Source organism: Pseudophryne corroboree, chromosome 9, assembly GCF_028390025.1.
Source record: "Pseudophryne corroboree isolate aPseCor3 chromosome 9, aPseCor3.hap2, whole genome shotgun sequence".
In the NCBI taxonomy this organism is placed as follows: Eukaryota; Metazoa; Chordata; class Amphibia; order Anura; family Myobatrachidae; genus Pseudophryne; species Pseudophryne corroboree.
Window position 1 is genome coordinate 299688988 of NC_086452.1, and position 14306 is coordinate 299703293.

Below are 14306 nucleotides of genomic sequence, written 5' to 3' on the forward strand. Positions count from 1 at the left end.
CACCTCCCAGCTTTGGCAATTCAGTTTTTTGTTTGGTGTGGTAGGAGCCGGACCATTAGAACTGTTGGGCTGCATTTTTAGCAGCTACAAGCTTTGTTATTTTATAGTGTTTTTATTTTTCTGAGTGAGCTTTCTATGCGTCTTGAACGCATAATAGGAAAGACGCTCCAACAACTCCCCATCGGATCGCGACTACTGTTGCCTCCAAGTACACTGATGCTTCCGCGGATGCCAGACTGGATGTGCCATCAAGTCCGTACTAACTATCCCAGGCTGCGGCCGGAGAATGGGGAGAAGGTAAGGCATCTTTTCTCTTACGTCGTAGAGGATGCTGGGGTCCACATTAGTACCATGGGGTATAGACTGGTCCACTAGGAGCCATTGGCACTTGAAGAGTTGGAGAGTGTGGGCTGGCTCCTACCTCTATGCCCCTCCTACCAGACTCAGTTTAGAAAATGTGCCCGGAGGAGCCGGTCACAGCTAGGGGAGCTCTCCTGTGTTTTCCTAGTAAAATGTTGTTTTTGAGTTTTTTGTTTTACAGGGAGGCTGCTGGCAACAGCCTCCCTGCAGCGAGGTACTGAGGGGGAGAGCAGTGTCTGCCCTGCGGGGTCTGAGCCACTGTCTCCGCTGACTGGACACTGAGCTCCAGAGGGGTCTGATCGTTCTCCACCACAGGGGACCGCTCGCCCCAGCAGCATGCCGCCACCCCCCTTGCAGAGCTGAAGAATCAGTGGCGAGTGAGACACAGACCCCCCTAGCAAGCGGGGGGTCTGTGTGAAGATAGCGGCAAGAGGGTAGGAGCGCAGTATTAACTGCGCTCCGGGGATGGCTCAGCGGTACATGGTGCGGCACTGTGAGGGGCGCTTTGAGCCAGCACTACACCCTACACTGGTCCAGAAGCCTGTTGGGGTCCCAGGATCTCAGCCAGCACTAAATCCTCAGGTCAGTATAAGCAGAAGAAGAGTTTGAAGACAGTGCCATTTTGGGGGGCAGAGCTTCTCTGCTCTGAGCAGTGCCATTTCCCTGCCTGCACAGCGCTGGCCAGGAAAGAAGGTCCCTCCACAGCAACTCCAGCTATCTGTAAACAGTACCAGGGGGCTGTAGAAGGAAGGGGGGGAGGCTGCAATATGACTGTGTATCCTATTAAGGTGCACAGTCATCGCTGACAAGGGGTCTCCCTTTGGTAAAAGCGCTGTGTGTAGGTTGGCTCCAATCTCTGATCCCTCTTGCCATTCTTGGTGGGGGGAAACTCTGTCTGCCCTCACCTGTGTGTGTGTGTGTGTGTGTGTGTGTGGAGTGTTTGGTGGTCTCCTTTAGCTATGTCCAGGTACACTGTGTCATATGCTGTGGAGGATATGTCCTCACGGGATGATCCCATTCCATGTAATCAGGATAGCACTGGTTTAGCACAGATTCCAGCAAGGGAACCTGGATGGTTTTCCTCTGTCAAATCTTGGATTACTCTGGTTTCTGACAGGGTTGCGAGTAATGAGTCTGCAACCCAGGTATTACAGAACTCCATGGCAGTATGGCCCGATTCTGGTACCTCAGGATGCCCCGCTATATACCCCCAAAAACGTTCACTTGATAAGATGACACGGATACCGATTCTGATACCCCAGACGGTAATGGGGATGTGTTGCGGGGGTCTGCCTCTCTTGCAAAGGGGGTGCAATTAATGATAGAGGCTATCAGGGATGTGTTAAATATAAATGATACCACACCTGAGCAGGTTGAGGAGGCTTTTTTCACTGAAAACAAGAAAACCTCGCTAACCTTCCCTGCATCAAAGGAATTGAATGCTATATTTGAGAAAGCATGGGAAAACCTGGAGAAAAAAATTCCAGATCCCTAAAAGGGTCCAGGTGGCATTTCCTTTCCCTGAGGAGGATAGGAAAAAATGGGAAAACCCGCTCATTGTTGACGCATCTGTGTCCCGACTCTCAAAAAAGGTCGTTTTACCTGTTCCAGGATCTACCGCCTTAAAGGAGCCGGCTGATAGAAAAATTGATAATACACTTAAATCAATGTACACTGCTTCAGGGGCCATATTACGTCCCACTATTGCTAGTGCATGGATTGCAAGGGCTATAGTAAAGTGGTCGGCTACCTTACTAGAGGATTTGGATACGATGGATAGAGGGTATGTTGAATTTTTTTGCGTAACATTCACGATTCAGCAGGTTAAAGGCAATGATTCCAAAACCTTCTTGGATTCTGAATCAGCCTTCCATGCACGTAACCAAATAGCTCTGCAAGCTGCTATTGATGAGCTAGAACCTCCCATTTTAATAGTCTACAGTAGGAAAAGGATAAAAAGAACCCAATTTTTGGGGAATCTTAAACTTCTTACTGGGTGTAACCCATGCCTCTTGCATAATTTCCTTTAGCTGATCTGAGTTAGGAAATTCTATTTTTCCTGCTTTGCGGACCTTTACAGCAAGCAGTCTCAGTCACATAAATCTAGTAGGACTAAAAGGAAGCAGAATTGGCCAACCAGACGCTAAGCTTCTAAACTGAAGACAAGCCATCGGCCTGATGGTGCAGGCCTCCACCTGGGGGAACCCAGGGTGACTTTTTCATTTTGCACAGGATGACACATCTGGGGGCTATATTGGACACCAGTTTTCAATGAATATTTCTGCCTCTGAGCAAAGTAACCACACTGCAGACGAGAGTTCAGAAATTGCTACACAGTCGGAGAGTATCCATCCAGGCAGCAGTGCGAGTTCTCGGATAAATGGTCTCGAGATACGACATGGTAGAGTATGCTCAATTTCATTCAAGATCCCTTCAACATCTGATCCTCTCCAAATGGAATGGACAGCGTCAGACGATAAAAATTCAGACAATAGTTCTTCCTCAGGAAGTGCGTTGGTCATTAGCCTGGTTGCTGCAGACGGCCCATCTGGACAAAGGGCGACCTTTTTGGATTTCAGATTGTGAGGTTCTGACAACAGACGCAATTCTGCAGGGCTGGGGAGCCGTGATGAAACCGTACTCGTTCCAGGGATGTTGGACCAAGGAAGAAAGTTGTCTGCCACTCAAAATGCTGGAACTTCGGGCCACATACATGGCACTCATTTAATGAAAGAAATACTTTACGGCAAGCTTATTCAGAATGCATGGACTATGCCACGGCAGTAGCGTACCTCAATCACCAAGGTACTCGAAGTTAAATGGCAATGAAGGAGGTAAGCTGCACATTACGGTTGGCAGAACTTCATCATCCAGCCGTGTCAGCAGTTTTCATACCAGGAGTCCTAAATTGGGAAGCGGCTTTCTCAGCAGGCACGACATTCATGCAAGCGAATGGGCCTTACACCCAGAAGTCTTCTAGATTCTGGCAAACAAGTGGGGACTGTCGGAGGTGTATCTCATGGCCTCCCGTCGGAAGAACAAAGTTCGCGCATACTGGTCAAGAACAATGGATCCAGAAGCAATCTTCATGGATGTTCTGCCAGTGAGATGGAATATTCATCTGGCTTACGTGTTTCCACCAATCTCTCTGGTACCCACAGTGATTCGAAAATTCAAACAAGGTAATTCAGACATCTATTACTGGATTTGGCATGCATATTTTCAGTGGTGCGCTGCCAAAGGTTTTGACCCGAAGTCTTTCAGAGTTTCTAGAATTCTAGCTTTGCTTCAAGCAGGAATGGACTGGGTTCTCCGCATAGTTTCCTTGAAGGTTCAAGTGTCAGCATTATCTGTATGGTTTCAAAAGAAAATGGCAAATCTACAGGATGTTCGCACTTTTTTCCAGGGAATGCTTCACATTCAACATCCTTTTGTTCACCCCACAGCTCCCTGGGACTTAAAAATAGTTCTCAGGGCACTTCAAGTTGCCCCATTTGGATCACTAAATTGTGTGGATGTCATTGGTTGACAGCTAAAGTGCTTTTTCTTCTGGCTATTGCTTCAGCTAGAGGAGTATCAGATTTAGGGGCACGGTTATGTTGCCCTCCTTTTCTGGTATATCATCCAGATAGAGCAGTCCTTCAAACTAAATCTTGATATCTTCCTAAGGTGGTCTCAAAGTTCCATCTTAATGAAGAAATAGTAGTTCTGGCTTTTCGGGTACCGAACTTCTCTGCAGAATATGCATCATTGGACGTAGTTCGTGCTGCTAGGATCTACGTGGATCATTCCAGTGCCATCAGAAGGATGGACACTCTTCTTTCTCTTCAGATTTCATAAGGGAGGATGGTCTGCTAATAAACAGACACATATCAGAAGCATACTCCTATGGTAGGTCCTTCATGGGAAGCCCACCGTGGTGCCTCAGCTGAACAAATCTGTAAGGCAGCCACACGGTCATCCATGAACACATTAATAAAACATTATGCCTTTGAAACATTTGTCTCCCAGGATGCTGCATTTGGGTGAAGGATTCTCTTGTCTAATCTGGAGCGTCCCCTTCCTTAGTACTACTTTGGGAAGTCCCAAGGTAGATACTGTGGATCACTGTGGACCCTGATGGAGAAAGCACAGATTATGGTAGATTTACTGAAGTCCACCGTGTCCACAGGGATCTCACCCTGATGCACCTGATTTGAGAATCTGTTCACTTACTAACTTCTTCTCGTCCTTGGGTATGGAGTGTGTGTGTGTGTGTGTGTGTGTGTGTGTGTGTGTGTGTGTGTGTGTGTGAGTGTGTGTGTGTGTGTGTGTGTGTGTGTGTGTTTGATCTTCTCAACTGAATAGGTCTCCCTCTCGTGTGAACTGCTCCTGCCTTGAGCTTTGTAACCAACTGAATTGCCTGAACCGGGAGGCGGGGATATAGGGGTTTGACCCATTGCATCCTGGGAGTCTGAAAAGCTGAAATGTTTGGTGCCCGTCCGCTGTCGCTTCCGTATATCCCAAGGTAGATCCTGTGGACTTCAGAGAAAGAAGGTTATTTAGGTAAGTCTACCATATCTACTGCTTTTATGACTCTTGGAGAACAATTACAAATTTAAATTGTACATTGTTTTATAATGATTGCATAATAATTGAATCTTTATACATGTGTAAAGCAACCCAGCTACCATCACTTTGAAAACAAAATGAATGTGATCCTGCTCTCCTCTCCATTATGTATTTGCCTGGGGAGTAGTGTCCGCCTGAGGGGTTTTGAGCCACTATCTCCGCTGACAGGACATTAGCTCCTGAGGGTGATGATCATTAGCCGCCCCAGACGACCGCTTACTCCCGCAGCATGCCGCCACCCCCTAACAGAGCCAGAAGATTACGGTGGCAAGTGAGTCACCGGCCCCCTCATCAAGCGGGGAGCCGGTGGGAAAATAGCTTTAACAGGGTGGCAGCGCGGTATTAACTGCGCTACGGAGGCTCAGCGGTACATAGTGCGGCGCTGTAAGGGGCGGCCTGAGCCAACGCCGATGCCCTACATTGGTGAGTAAGCCTGTCGAGGACCTCTGTTACACTGCCAGCAGAAATCCTCAGGCCAGTATAAAGAAGTGAAGAGCGGGAAGCAGCGCCATGTTCAGGGGGCGGAGCTTCTCCTCAGATTGGACCCAGCAGCGTTCAGCGCCATTTTCCTGCCTGCAGATCCTGTACAGAGACGCTGACAGGGAGAGCTGTCCCTCCAAGCAACTTCAGCTATCCTGTGCGGTACCAGGGGGTTGTAAAAGGGGGGGGGGGGGGAGGCTGTGTAAATACTGTGTAGTCTACTAAGGTACACAGTAAGCGCTAGGTAGTTGTGTTATATCTACCTCAGTAAGCGCTGTGTGTGGGATGGCTCCAATCTTTGTGTCTCTGTGACATACTTGGGGGAGAAACTGTGTCTGACATTTCCATGTGGGTGTTTGTTGTCTCACATAGCCATGTCTAGGGACTCTGTGTCATATGCTGCAGAGGATGTTTTCTCTCAGGAGGAATTCATTCCAGGTACACAGGAATGTAATGTCTTGTCTCAGATCCCTATTAATAAGCCTGAGTGGTTGTCCTCTCTTAAGGGAATGATCTTTCAGATCTCTACCAGTGTAGCTCATACTAAAACTGAAACTCAGGTTTTAAAGAACTCTATGGCAGTTTGGTCCGGTTTTGTTCCTATTCCTGCAAAATCCCCTAGTATGTTCCCACAGAAACGTGCACTTGCCCAGATTATGCAAGATGACACAGATACTGACTCTGATACAACAGCTGGTGATGGGGACGTGCTAAAGGGGGCGGCATCCCTTGCAAATGGGGTGCAGCTCATGATTGAGGCCATTAGAGATGTGTTAAACATTAATGACACGCCACCTAAGCAGGTTGAGGAGGCTTACTTCACAGACAATAAGAAAACCTCGCTAACCTTCCCTGCGTCTAAAGAATTAAACGCTATATTTGAAAAATCCTGGAAAAACCTGGATAAAAAATTCCAGATCCCAAAAAGGGTTCTGGTTGCTTTTCCCTTCCCTGAGGAGGATAGGAAAAAATGGGAAAACCCACCCATACTGTAGTTGACGTGTCTGTTTCCAGACTGTCTAAAAAGGTGGTTTTACCTGTCCCTGGATCTACCGCGTTAAAAGAACTGGCTGATCATAAGATTGACAATACGCTCAAATCCATATACACTGCTTCAGGAGTGGCTTTAATGCCCACTATTGCCTGTGCATGGATTTCTAAGGCCATAGTAAAGTGGTCAGGCACATTATTAGAGGATTTGGATACAATGGATAGAAGTGACATTGAATTGTTTTTACGTAACATACAGGATTCTGCGGGGTTCATGGTGGAATCCATGAAGGACCTCTGGGTACGCTCACAGCACGGATATCTTCCATGTCGGTCTCAGCTCGCAGGGGACTCTGGCTATGCCAATGATCTGCAGACGCGGAATCCAGGAGAGGTGTGGAGAACCTCCCCTACACAGGTCAGGCTCTATTTGGGAAAGCGTTGGATGCGTGTATTTCCACGGCAACCGCGGGTAAGTCACCTTTCCTTCCTCTGCTACTCTTTCTACGAAGAAACCATTTTCTTCAGCTGTGTCGCAGTCCTTTCGGACCGCTAAGGCAAAAAAGTCCAAGTCTCCTACCACTTTCTTTAGAGGTGGTCATGCAAAATCCAAAAAGCCTGCACCCTCAGGCTCCCAGGACCAGAAACCAGTTCCACCTCATATGCAAAACAAAGGTTATTATTCAAACCTTTTCGTGGTACTGAAACCAAATGGTTCGGTCAGACCAATTTTGAACTTGAAATCGTTGAACCTTCACCTGAAGGTGTTCAAATTCAAAATGGAGTCTCTCAGAGCAGTGATCTCAGGTCTGGAGGAGGGAGAGTTTCTGGTATCCCTGGATATCAAGGATGCGTACCTCCACATTCCGATTTGGCCGCCGCACCAGGCTTATCTCAGATTTGCACTGTTAGACAGTCGCTATCAATTTCAGGCACTGCCATTTAGCCTCCCCACAGCACCGTGGGTGTTCACCAAGGTGATGGCAGAGATGATGGTTCTCCTCCGCAAACGGGGGGTGAACATAATCCCATATCTGGACGATCTGCCGATAAAGGCATCGTCCTGGGAGACGTTGTTGCAGTCCATTATTCTCACGACGCATCTGCTCAAGGAACACTGTTGGATCCTGAACTTTCCAAAGTCACATTTGGAGCCGACAAGGAGATTATTTTTTCTGGGGATGATCCTTGACACGGAAGTGCAGAGGGTGTTTCTGCCGGAGGAGAAAGCGTTGGCGATTCAAACAATGGTCCGGGATTTCCTGAAGCCAACCCGGGTATCTGTTCATCAGTACATTCGCCTTCTGGGGAAGATGGTTGCCTCCTACGAGGCTCTACAGTATGGAAGGTTTCATGCTCGGTCCTTCCAACTGGATCTCCTAGACAAGTGGTTGGGATCTCACCTACACATGCACCAGAGGGATACGTCTGTCTCCAAAAGTCAGGATTTCACTCTTCTGGTGGCTGCAAATGCCTCATCTTCTGAAGGGCCGCAGGTTCGGAATTCAGTTCTGGGTCCTTCTTACCACGGATGTAATTCTCCGGGGGTGGGGCGCAGTCACTCAAGGGGAAACCTTCCAAGGAAGGTGGTCAAGCCTGGAATCCAGTCTTCCAATAAACATTCTGGAACTAAGAGCCGTCTACAACGGTCTTCTCCAAGTGGCTTATCTTCTGCGAGATCGAGCCATTCAAGTGTAATCGGACAATGTAACGTCGGTGGCCTACATAAACCGACATGGCGAAACGAAGAGCAGAGCTGCAATGTGCAGAGGTAACAAGAATCATTTTCTGGGCAGAAAAGCACGCTTTGGTGCTGTCAGCAATCTTCATTCCGGGAGTAGACAACTGGGAAGCGCACTTCCTCAGCAGACACGATCTCCACCCAGGAGAGTGGGGACTCCATCCAGAGGTGTTCACGGAGGTGATAGATCTTTGGGGTGTACCTCGAATAGACATGATGGCCTCCCATCTCAACAAGAAGCTTCGGAGGTATTGTGCCAGGTCAAGGGACCCGCAAGCCATGGCGGTGGACGCCCTGGTGACTCCGTGGGTGTTCCAGTCGGTATACTTTTTTCCTCCACTTCCACTCATTCCAAGAGTTCTAAAACTCATAAGGAGAACAAGAGTTCAGTCAATCCTCATTGCTCCGGACTGGCCAAGAAGGTCTTAGTACGCGGATCTTCTGGGTCTTCTGCTGGAAGATCCTACTGCAACAGGGGCTGTTCGCTTATCAAGACTTCCCGCTGCTACATTTGACTGCATGGAAGTTGAACGCCAGATATTAGCTCGGAAGGGCATTCCGAACAAGGTTATTCCTACCCTGATTCAGGCTAGGAAAGTAGTAACGTCTAAACATTACCATCGCATTTGGAAAAAGTATGTCTCTTGGGTGAATCCAAGAAATTTCCTACGGTGGAGTTTCAACTGGGACGGTTTCTCCTCTTCCTGCAAGCAGGTGTGGATATGGGCCTGAGGTTGGGATCTGTGAATGTCCAGATTTCGTCCCTATCCATTTTTTTCCAGAAACAACTGGCTTCCCTCCCTGAGGTTCAGAGATTCTTGAAAGGGGTTCTGCACATCCAGCCTCCCTTTGCGCCACCTACGGCACCCTGGGATCTTAACGTGGTGTTACAGTTACTCCGATCGGTTCGAGCCCCTACTGGAGGTTGAGGTCAAGTTTCTCACGTGGAAGGCTGTCACTTTGTTGGCCTTAGCTTCTGCTAGATGTGTGTCGGAGTTGGGGGCTTTGTCTTGTAAGAGCCCCTACTTGATCTTCCACAAAGATAGGGCAGAGCTCTGGACATGTCAGCAGTTCCTTCCGAAGGTTGTGTCGGCATTTCATATCAATCAACCTATTGTGGTGCCAGTTGCTACTGACTCCTCAATTTCATCAAAGTCCTTGGATGCTGTAAGGGCTCTGAAAATCTATGTGAAGAGGACTGCTCGTCACAGAAAACCGGACTCTTTGTTTGTCCTGTATTATCCCAAGAAAATTGGGTGTCCTGCTTCTAAGCAGACTATATCTCGCTGGATCAGGTTCACTATCCAGCATGCGTATTCTACGGCAGGAATGCCGTGTCCTACGTCTGTTAAGGCCCACTCTACTCGTAAGGTGGGTTCTTCCTGGGTGGCTGCCCGGTGTCTCGGCTTTACATCTTTGCCGAGCGCCTACTTGGTCTTGGCCGAACACGTTTGCTAAGTTTTACAAGTTCGATACTTTGGCCTCTGAGGACCTGAAGTTTGGACAATCAGTTCTGCAGGAGCCTCCGTGCTCTCCCTCCCGTTCTGGGAGCTTTGGTACATCCCCATGGTACTAATGTGGACCCCATCATCCTCTAGGATCTAAGAGAAAATAGGATTTTAATTACCTACTGGTAAATCCTTTTCTCGTAGTCCGTAGAGGATGCTCGGCGCTCGCCCAGCGCTTCGTGTTCATGCAGTGGTTGTTTAACTCAGTACTGCTTAGTTCTTGGTTAAGTACTGTTTTGTTACTTGGTTAAGTAATCTTGTTCAGCCGTTGCTGGTTAGCTTGGTTTGCCTTGTATGTGTGAGCTGGTATAAATTTCGCCACTATTTGTGTAAAATCCTTCTACGAAGTTGTCTGTCTCCTCGGGCACAGTTTCTAGACTGTCTGGTAGGAGTGGCATAGAGGGAGGAGCCAGCCCACACTCTCAAACTCTTAAAGTGCCAGTGGCTCCTAGTGGACCCGTCTATACCCATGGTACTAATGTGGACCCCAGCATCCTCTACGGACTACGAGAAAAGGATTTACCGGTAGGTAATTAAAATCCTATTTATGCCCACCGAGAATTAAGCATTTGTTGACTTTTATTTAGCATTATCAAACAGTTTCCTGGACAATACAGATAAGATACTATGATATTAATCCTTATGTTCTAATGGTTTATCAAAGTTCTTTAATTTAGAAATAAACTTTTAATTTTAAAATTAAATACAATCTGCATTAGAATAATACCTCGAGCAAGTCCATACTTAAAAGTTGTTGTTTTTTTGTTGTTGTTTTTTTTTTTTAAATCTTTAACTTCCTTCTCTTCTGTGTTCACTGGAACAAATAGATATTTTTGTATCCACAATTCATACACTGGAAGTTTGCTCTTAAAATGTGGTATATTAAATAGTACTCTTTCCCAAACAAAATAAAACTACCTTCTGTAGCTGTCAAGAGATGGCTTTAAAGAATAATTTTACCAAAAATTCAGTTTTGGGAGGAATGTCTTTACTGCATCCATATGTTGCCAGCATAAGTGTATCTGAGCAAAAAGAGCCATTTTGGTGCATGGAAGGTGTTGGAGAGTACAGCTGGATATTCTAAATACCATAACTTGTCTGAAAAATAGGCAGGCTTGCAAGATTGAGGAGAGTGTAGTAAATGTTGTGTGACTTTCCTCACTCCTGCATATCTTCTTTTTTCAGACAGACAGTGAGCTGTGTACTGACAGCAAGCAGCCAGAAAGAATGTGCAGAAGCAAGAGGAGCTGTAACCGGAGCGATGAAAACATCAATGGTCCGCCAGATAACCTGATCGCTGTAACCCAGGTAGCTAAACTTTGGAAACTGGGTTTTAGTTATGATGTTAAAAAAAAAAAGAAACCCTCCATTTTTCAGTTTTGAATGGAACGGACTTCTAAAAACCTTTATAATTAGGGGCATATTAATTTAGCTGTGGAATTTAGTTGCAAACATAAATCTATATTAAATGGGGCTTTCGGGGCTTACCACGGCTGAATGCAAACGGTTAACCCATAGCTACGGGAACCTAACCTTGAATCTATGGGTTACCACGCAAGAAAGCAGGCTGCTAATTGAACAGCTCCAGGTGTTAAACCTGGGAGCTCCAACTGTATGGTACGTACTGCAACTAATTGAATATGTCCCAAAGCATATATCTAGTGTTCATGCCAGGGTTTCAGTGGGGCAGGGTGCTTTGCCATACACAACAGCAATCCCAGTATAATGGGAATGTCTTTACTCGGATATCTCCCCCCATTATGCCAATATGTAATACGTTAGTCAATAACGGGGCTATCCTATTAGCAGCTGTACTTTTCAGCTGCTTTAGGTTCTCTGGGGGGGGAGGGCTATCCTATTAGTCCTTATCCCCCGATGCCGTCACTTATCGGGTATTATGCGCAAAGCATAATCCCCCATAAGCAGCTGCAGGAGCTGCGATAACACATGGCATCGGAAACTTATCCTGGATGCTATGTGTTTTCGTGCGATCATGGGTCCATTTATGACAATCGGCCCTGAATCGTGATATCCAGACGTTTTTATCGTCCGAAAATGCATCAGACTAATTGGATACCCCCTAAAACACATTTGAAAAGAAAATGAATGAAATAAAATATGCACTGGATCTCCCTTTATTAAGGGGAAAAGTCTTAACTGTTGTTTGCTGGTTAGCTAACATTATTCCTGGCTAACCAAACATACATTTCTTGTAAAACAAAAGCATTATTTTACAGTGTTGATCTGTATTTCAGGCTCCAGACTGACAGTCTTCCTTATGCCCTGTGTAGTAAATCTACTTGATTGACAGCATTGGAAAAGCACAGCAGAGGGAGAAAACAGAAGTAGTGGCAACATAGCAGAGGACCACCATTCCTGTGACTCATACACAGTGCAGAACAATGCAGATCTATCCTAATAGTGGAAGCACCTTAAAAGTGGTTATGGCTTATACCTGCATTTGCAAATGTTTGAAATCTAGTCCTTTTTGCTTTTATTTTTTTTAGAAGCAGGATTTAACATGGATCTATTTTGCTTGCAGGCAGCCTTGCACACCTTCCAACTGTGCCAGCAGTTCGGGACAAAATCCTGGCAGTGTGAGACAGCAGGACATAGTCACAGATTTGCCCCACCTGTTGATATCAAAGTTCAGGGGTTTTTCATTTCTTTTTCTTGTGCTTGTAGTTGGCCCTTCCCCTTACACTTTTTGCCAATTGTAAATTGACTGAAGAACTTGTCGTTTTTTTCTTTATCAATGCTTATGGGGTGGGGAGGCGCCCATGGTTGACCTGCAGCTGCCTATTGGTGTGTCTGGACCTCCCATAGGATTTATTTATCTGTATGGAGAGCTGGAGTACTTCTTAATATGTTTTGCTCTCAATGGACGAATATAAAATTGATTTATTTAACCCAGTGTTGGTACTGTCATTAATTAAAGTTAAGACCATCCTATTCGCAGTAGCCTTTTGGAAGTGGTGGATTTATTACATATCTGAAAGGCAGGTTTTAAATTAATTAAAACTGAGTGGGTTAACTTCGCCACTCCTAGAGATCGCCTCTCACTGTCAGTAACTGCTTGTTACTGACTCCTCCCAGTGTGTAGTGGGCGGTAGTTCGCTGCTACCACCGGCCTCTTTACCAGCACCTTGAATCCACGCAGGCTCCTACCAGCAGCACCTGGTAACACCTACTTCTGGGTATGTGTAGATACGCTGCTGCAGTATCTCCTCGGTAGTCTGGGCTAATTCCCACTGGTCCCTCACTATGGACCAGTCTGCACTGAGTAGCTGGCAGAGGGTTTCAGTTTGGAGACACTGGACTCAATCTTGGATATGTATGTTTAAAGTCAATTTGCCATGTAGGTTGGGAATTGTCTTTAATTGTGCAGTCTTCATTAAACCTAATTGCAAACTAAAATGATTACAATTTTCTTGGGGTAAATAATATTCAGTACTTTGTCTATACTTCCCTGTCATAATTCCATACATATGATTTAATGTAGCTGTTTTGTCTGTGTGCAGATATTCTTGTCACACTGATCTGACATGATCATTCACAGCCAATTTACTAGAAACTGACAATGTCACAGCATGTTACTCTGGGCACGGTGATACTCTCCTGTTCATTACGAGGAAACTAGAGATTAATTTGACGCTCATTTCTAACAAAGTATGGATGGGTATCCAGACTATAGAGCGACAGGTTCCAATGGTCAACATGCCAATGGTCGACACGCATATGGTCAACATCCATGTGGACTACAATTGGGAATAGTTACCTGTGCCGATCACAGCGAGACACCTTGCCCGCAGCATGGGAAGTGAAGTGGTACACTAATTGTTGTTACCTATGCTCTGATAGCGAAAACAACACAAAAAAAAATTTGTTGACCTTTTCATGTGTCAACTTTTTGTACCTGTCGACCATATGGTAGACAAAGGTAGACAATTTTTGCATTGTCTACCTTTTTACATGTCAACCTAATGACCATGTCGACCATATGGGGTCAACTTAATTAGGGTTATGATCCACACCTGTATGGGTGTCATGATTATTTTAACCCTCTTTGGCTGCTTCAGCTTTCCTTGAGTCATCTTCCTTGCCTTACATCTGGTTTTCTATCTGGGCCTGATGAATTGGCTGTGAGTCCTTGGTTTCATCACGCATGGGAGCTGGTTACACAACGTACATGGATAGTCATTTAAACAGCCAAGTGGCAGTGGTACAGGATAGCTGGTACATGCCTTTGGTCATAGTATGTTACACTATCTGGCTACACTGGGGCAAACTCCAATTCTACAAAATCATATTAGTTTCCACTGTTGTCAAGAGTACTCACAAATCCTTGGTAATCCAGGCAGGAAAGATACAGTGAAATGAGGGCCTCTCCCCTCAAGGCCTAACAATCCCACTCCCAAATGCACAACCAAAATATTTTCTGAGGTTGGAACAAGTTGATCTTCGTTGCCCAGCTCTCTTCTTAAGATCCCACCCTCAAACACCAAAAACCGACAAGTGACTGAAAAATCATCTGCTCTGGGTACAAGGTATTGGGAACAGTTTGTCTCCAAATCCCATGTATAGCCATCTTCCTTTTAAATACATGCAAGTGAGTT

At 46.0% G+C, this 14306-nt stretch overlaps 1 protein-coding gene across 6 annotated transcripts in view; it reads left to right on the forward strand.

Moving 5' to 3' along the window:
- The window catches only part of LOC134958056 (transcription factor 20-like), a 143144-nt gene extending 130545 nt beyond the window's left edge, over positions 1-12599 (forward strand). For 2 of the 6 annotated variants that reach the window (XM_063940397.1, XM_063940398.1), the window contains exons 5-6: positions 10876-10998; positions 11946-12599. In XM_063940397.1, the coding sequence (XP_063796467.1) occupies positions 10876-10998; positions 11946-11957 (135 nt within the window). In that variant the 3' untranslated portion in view covers positions 11958-12599. The remainder of the gene's footprint in view (positions 1-10875; positions 10999-11945) is intronic. The other 4 variants (XR_010186858.1, XM_063940399.1, XM_063940400.1 and 1 more) reach the window with 4 other exon arrangements.
- Positions 12600-14306: the final 1707 nt, after the last annotated feature.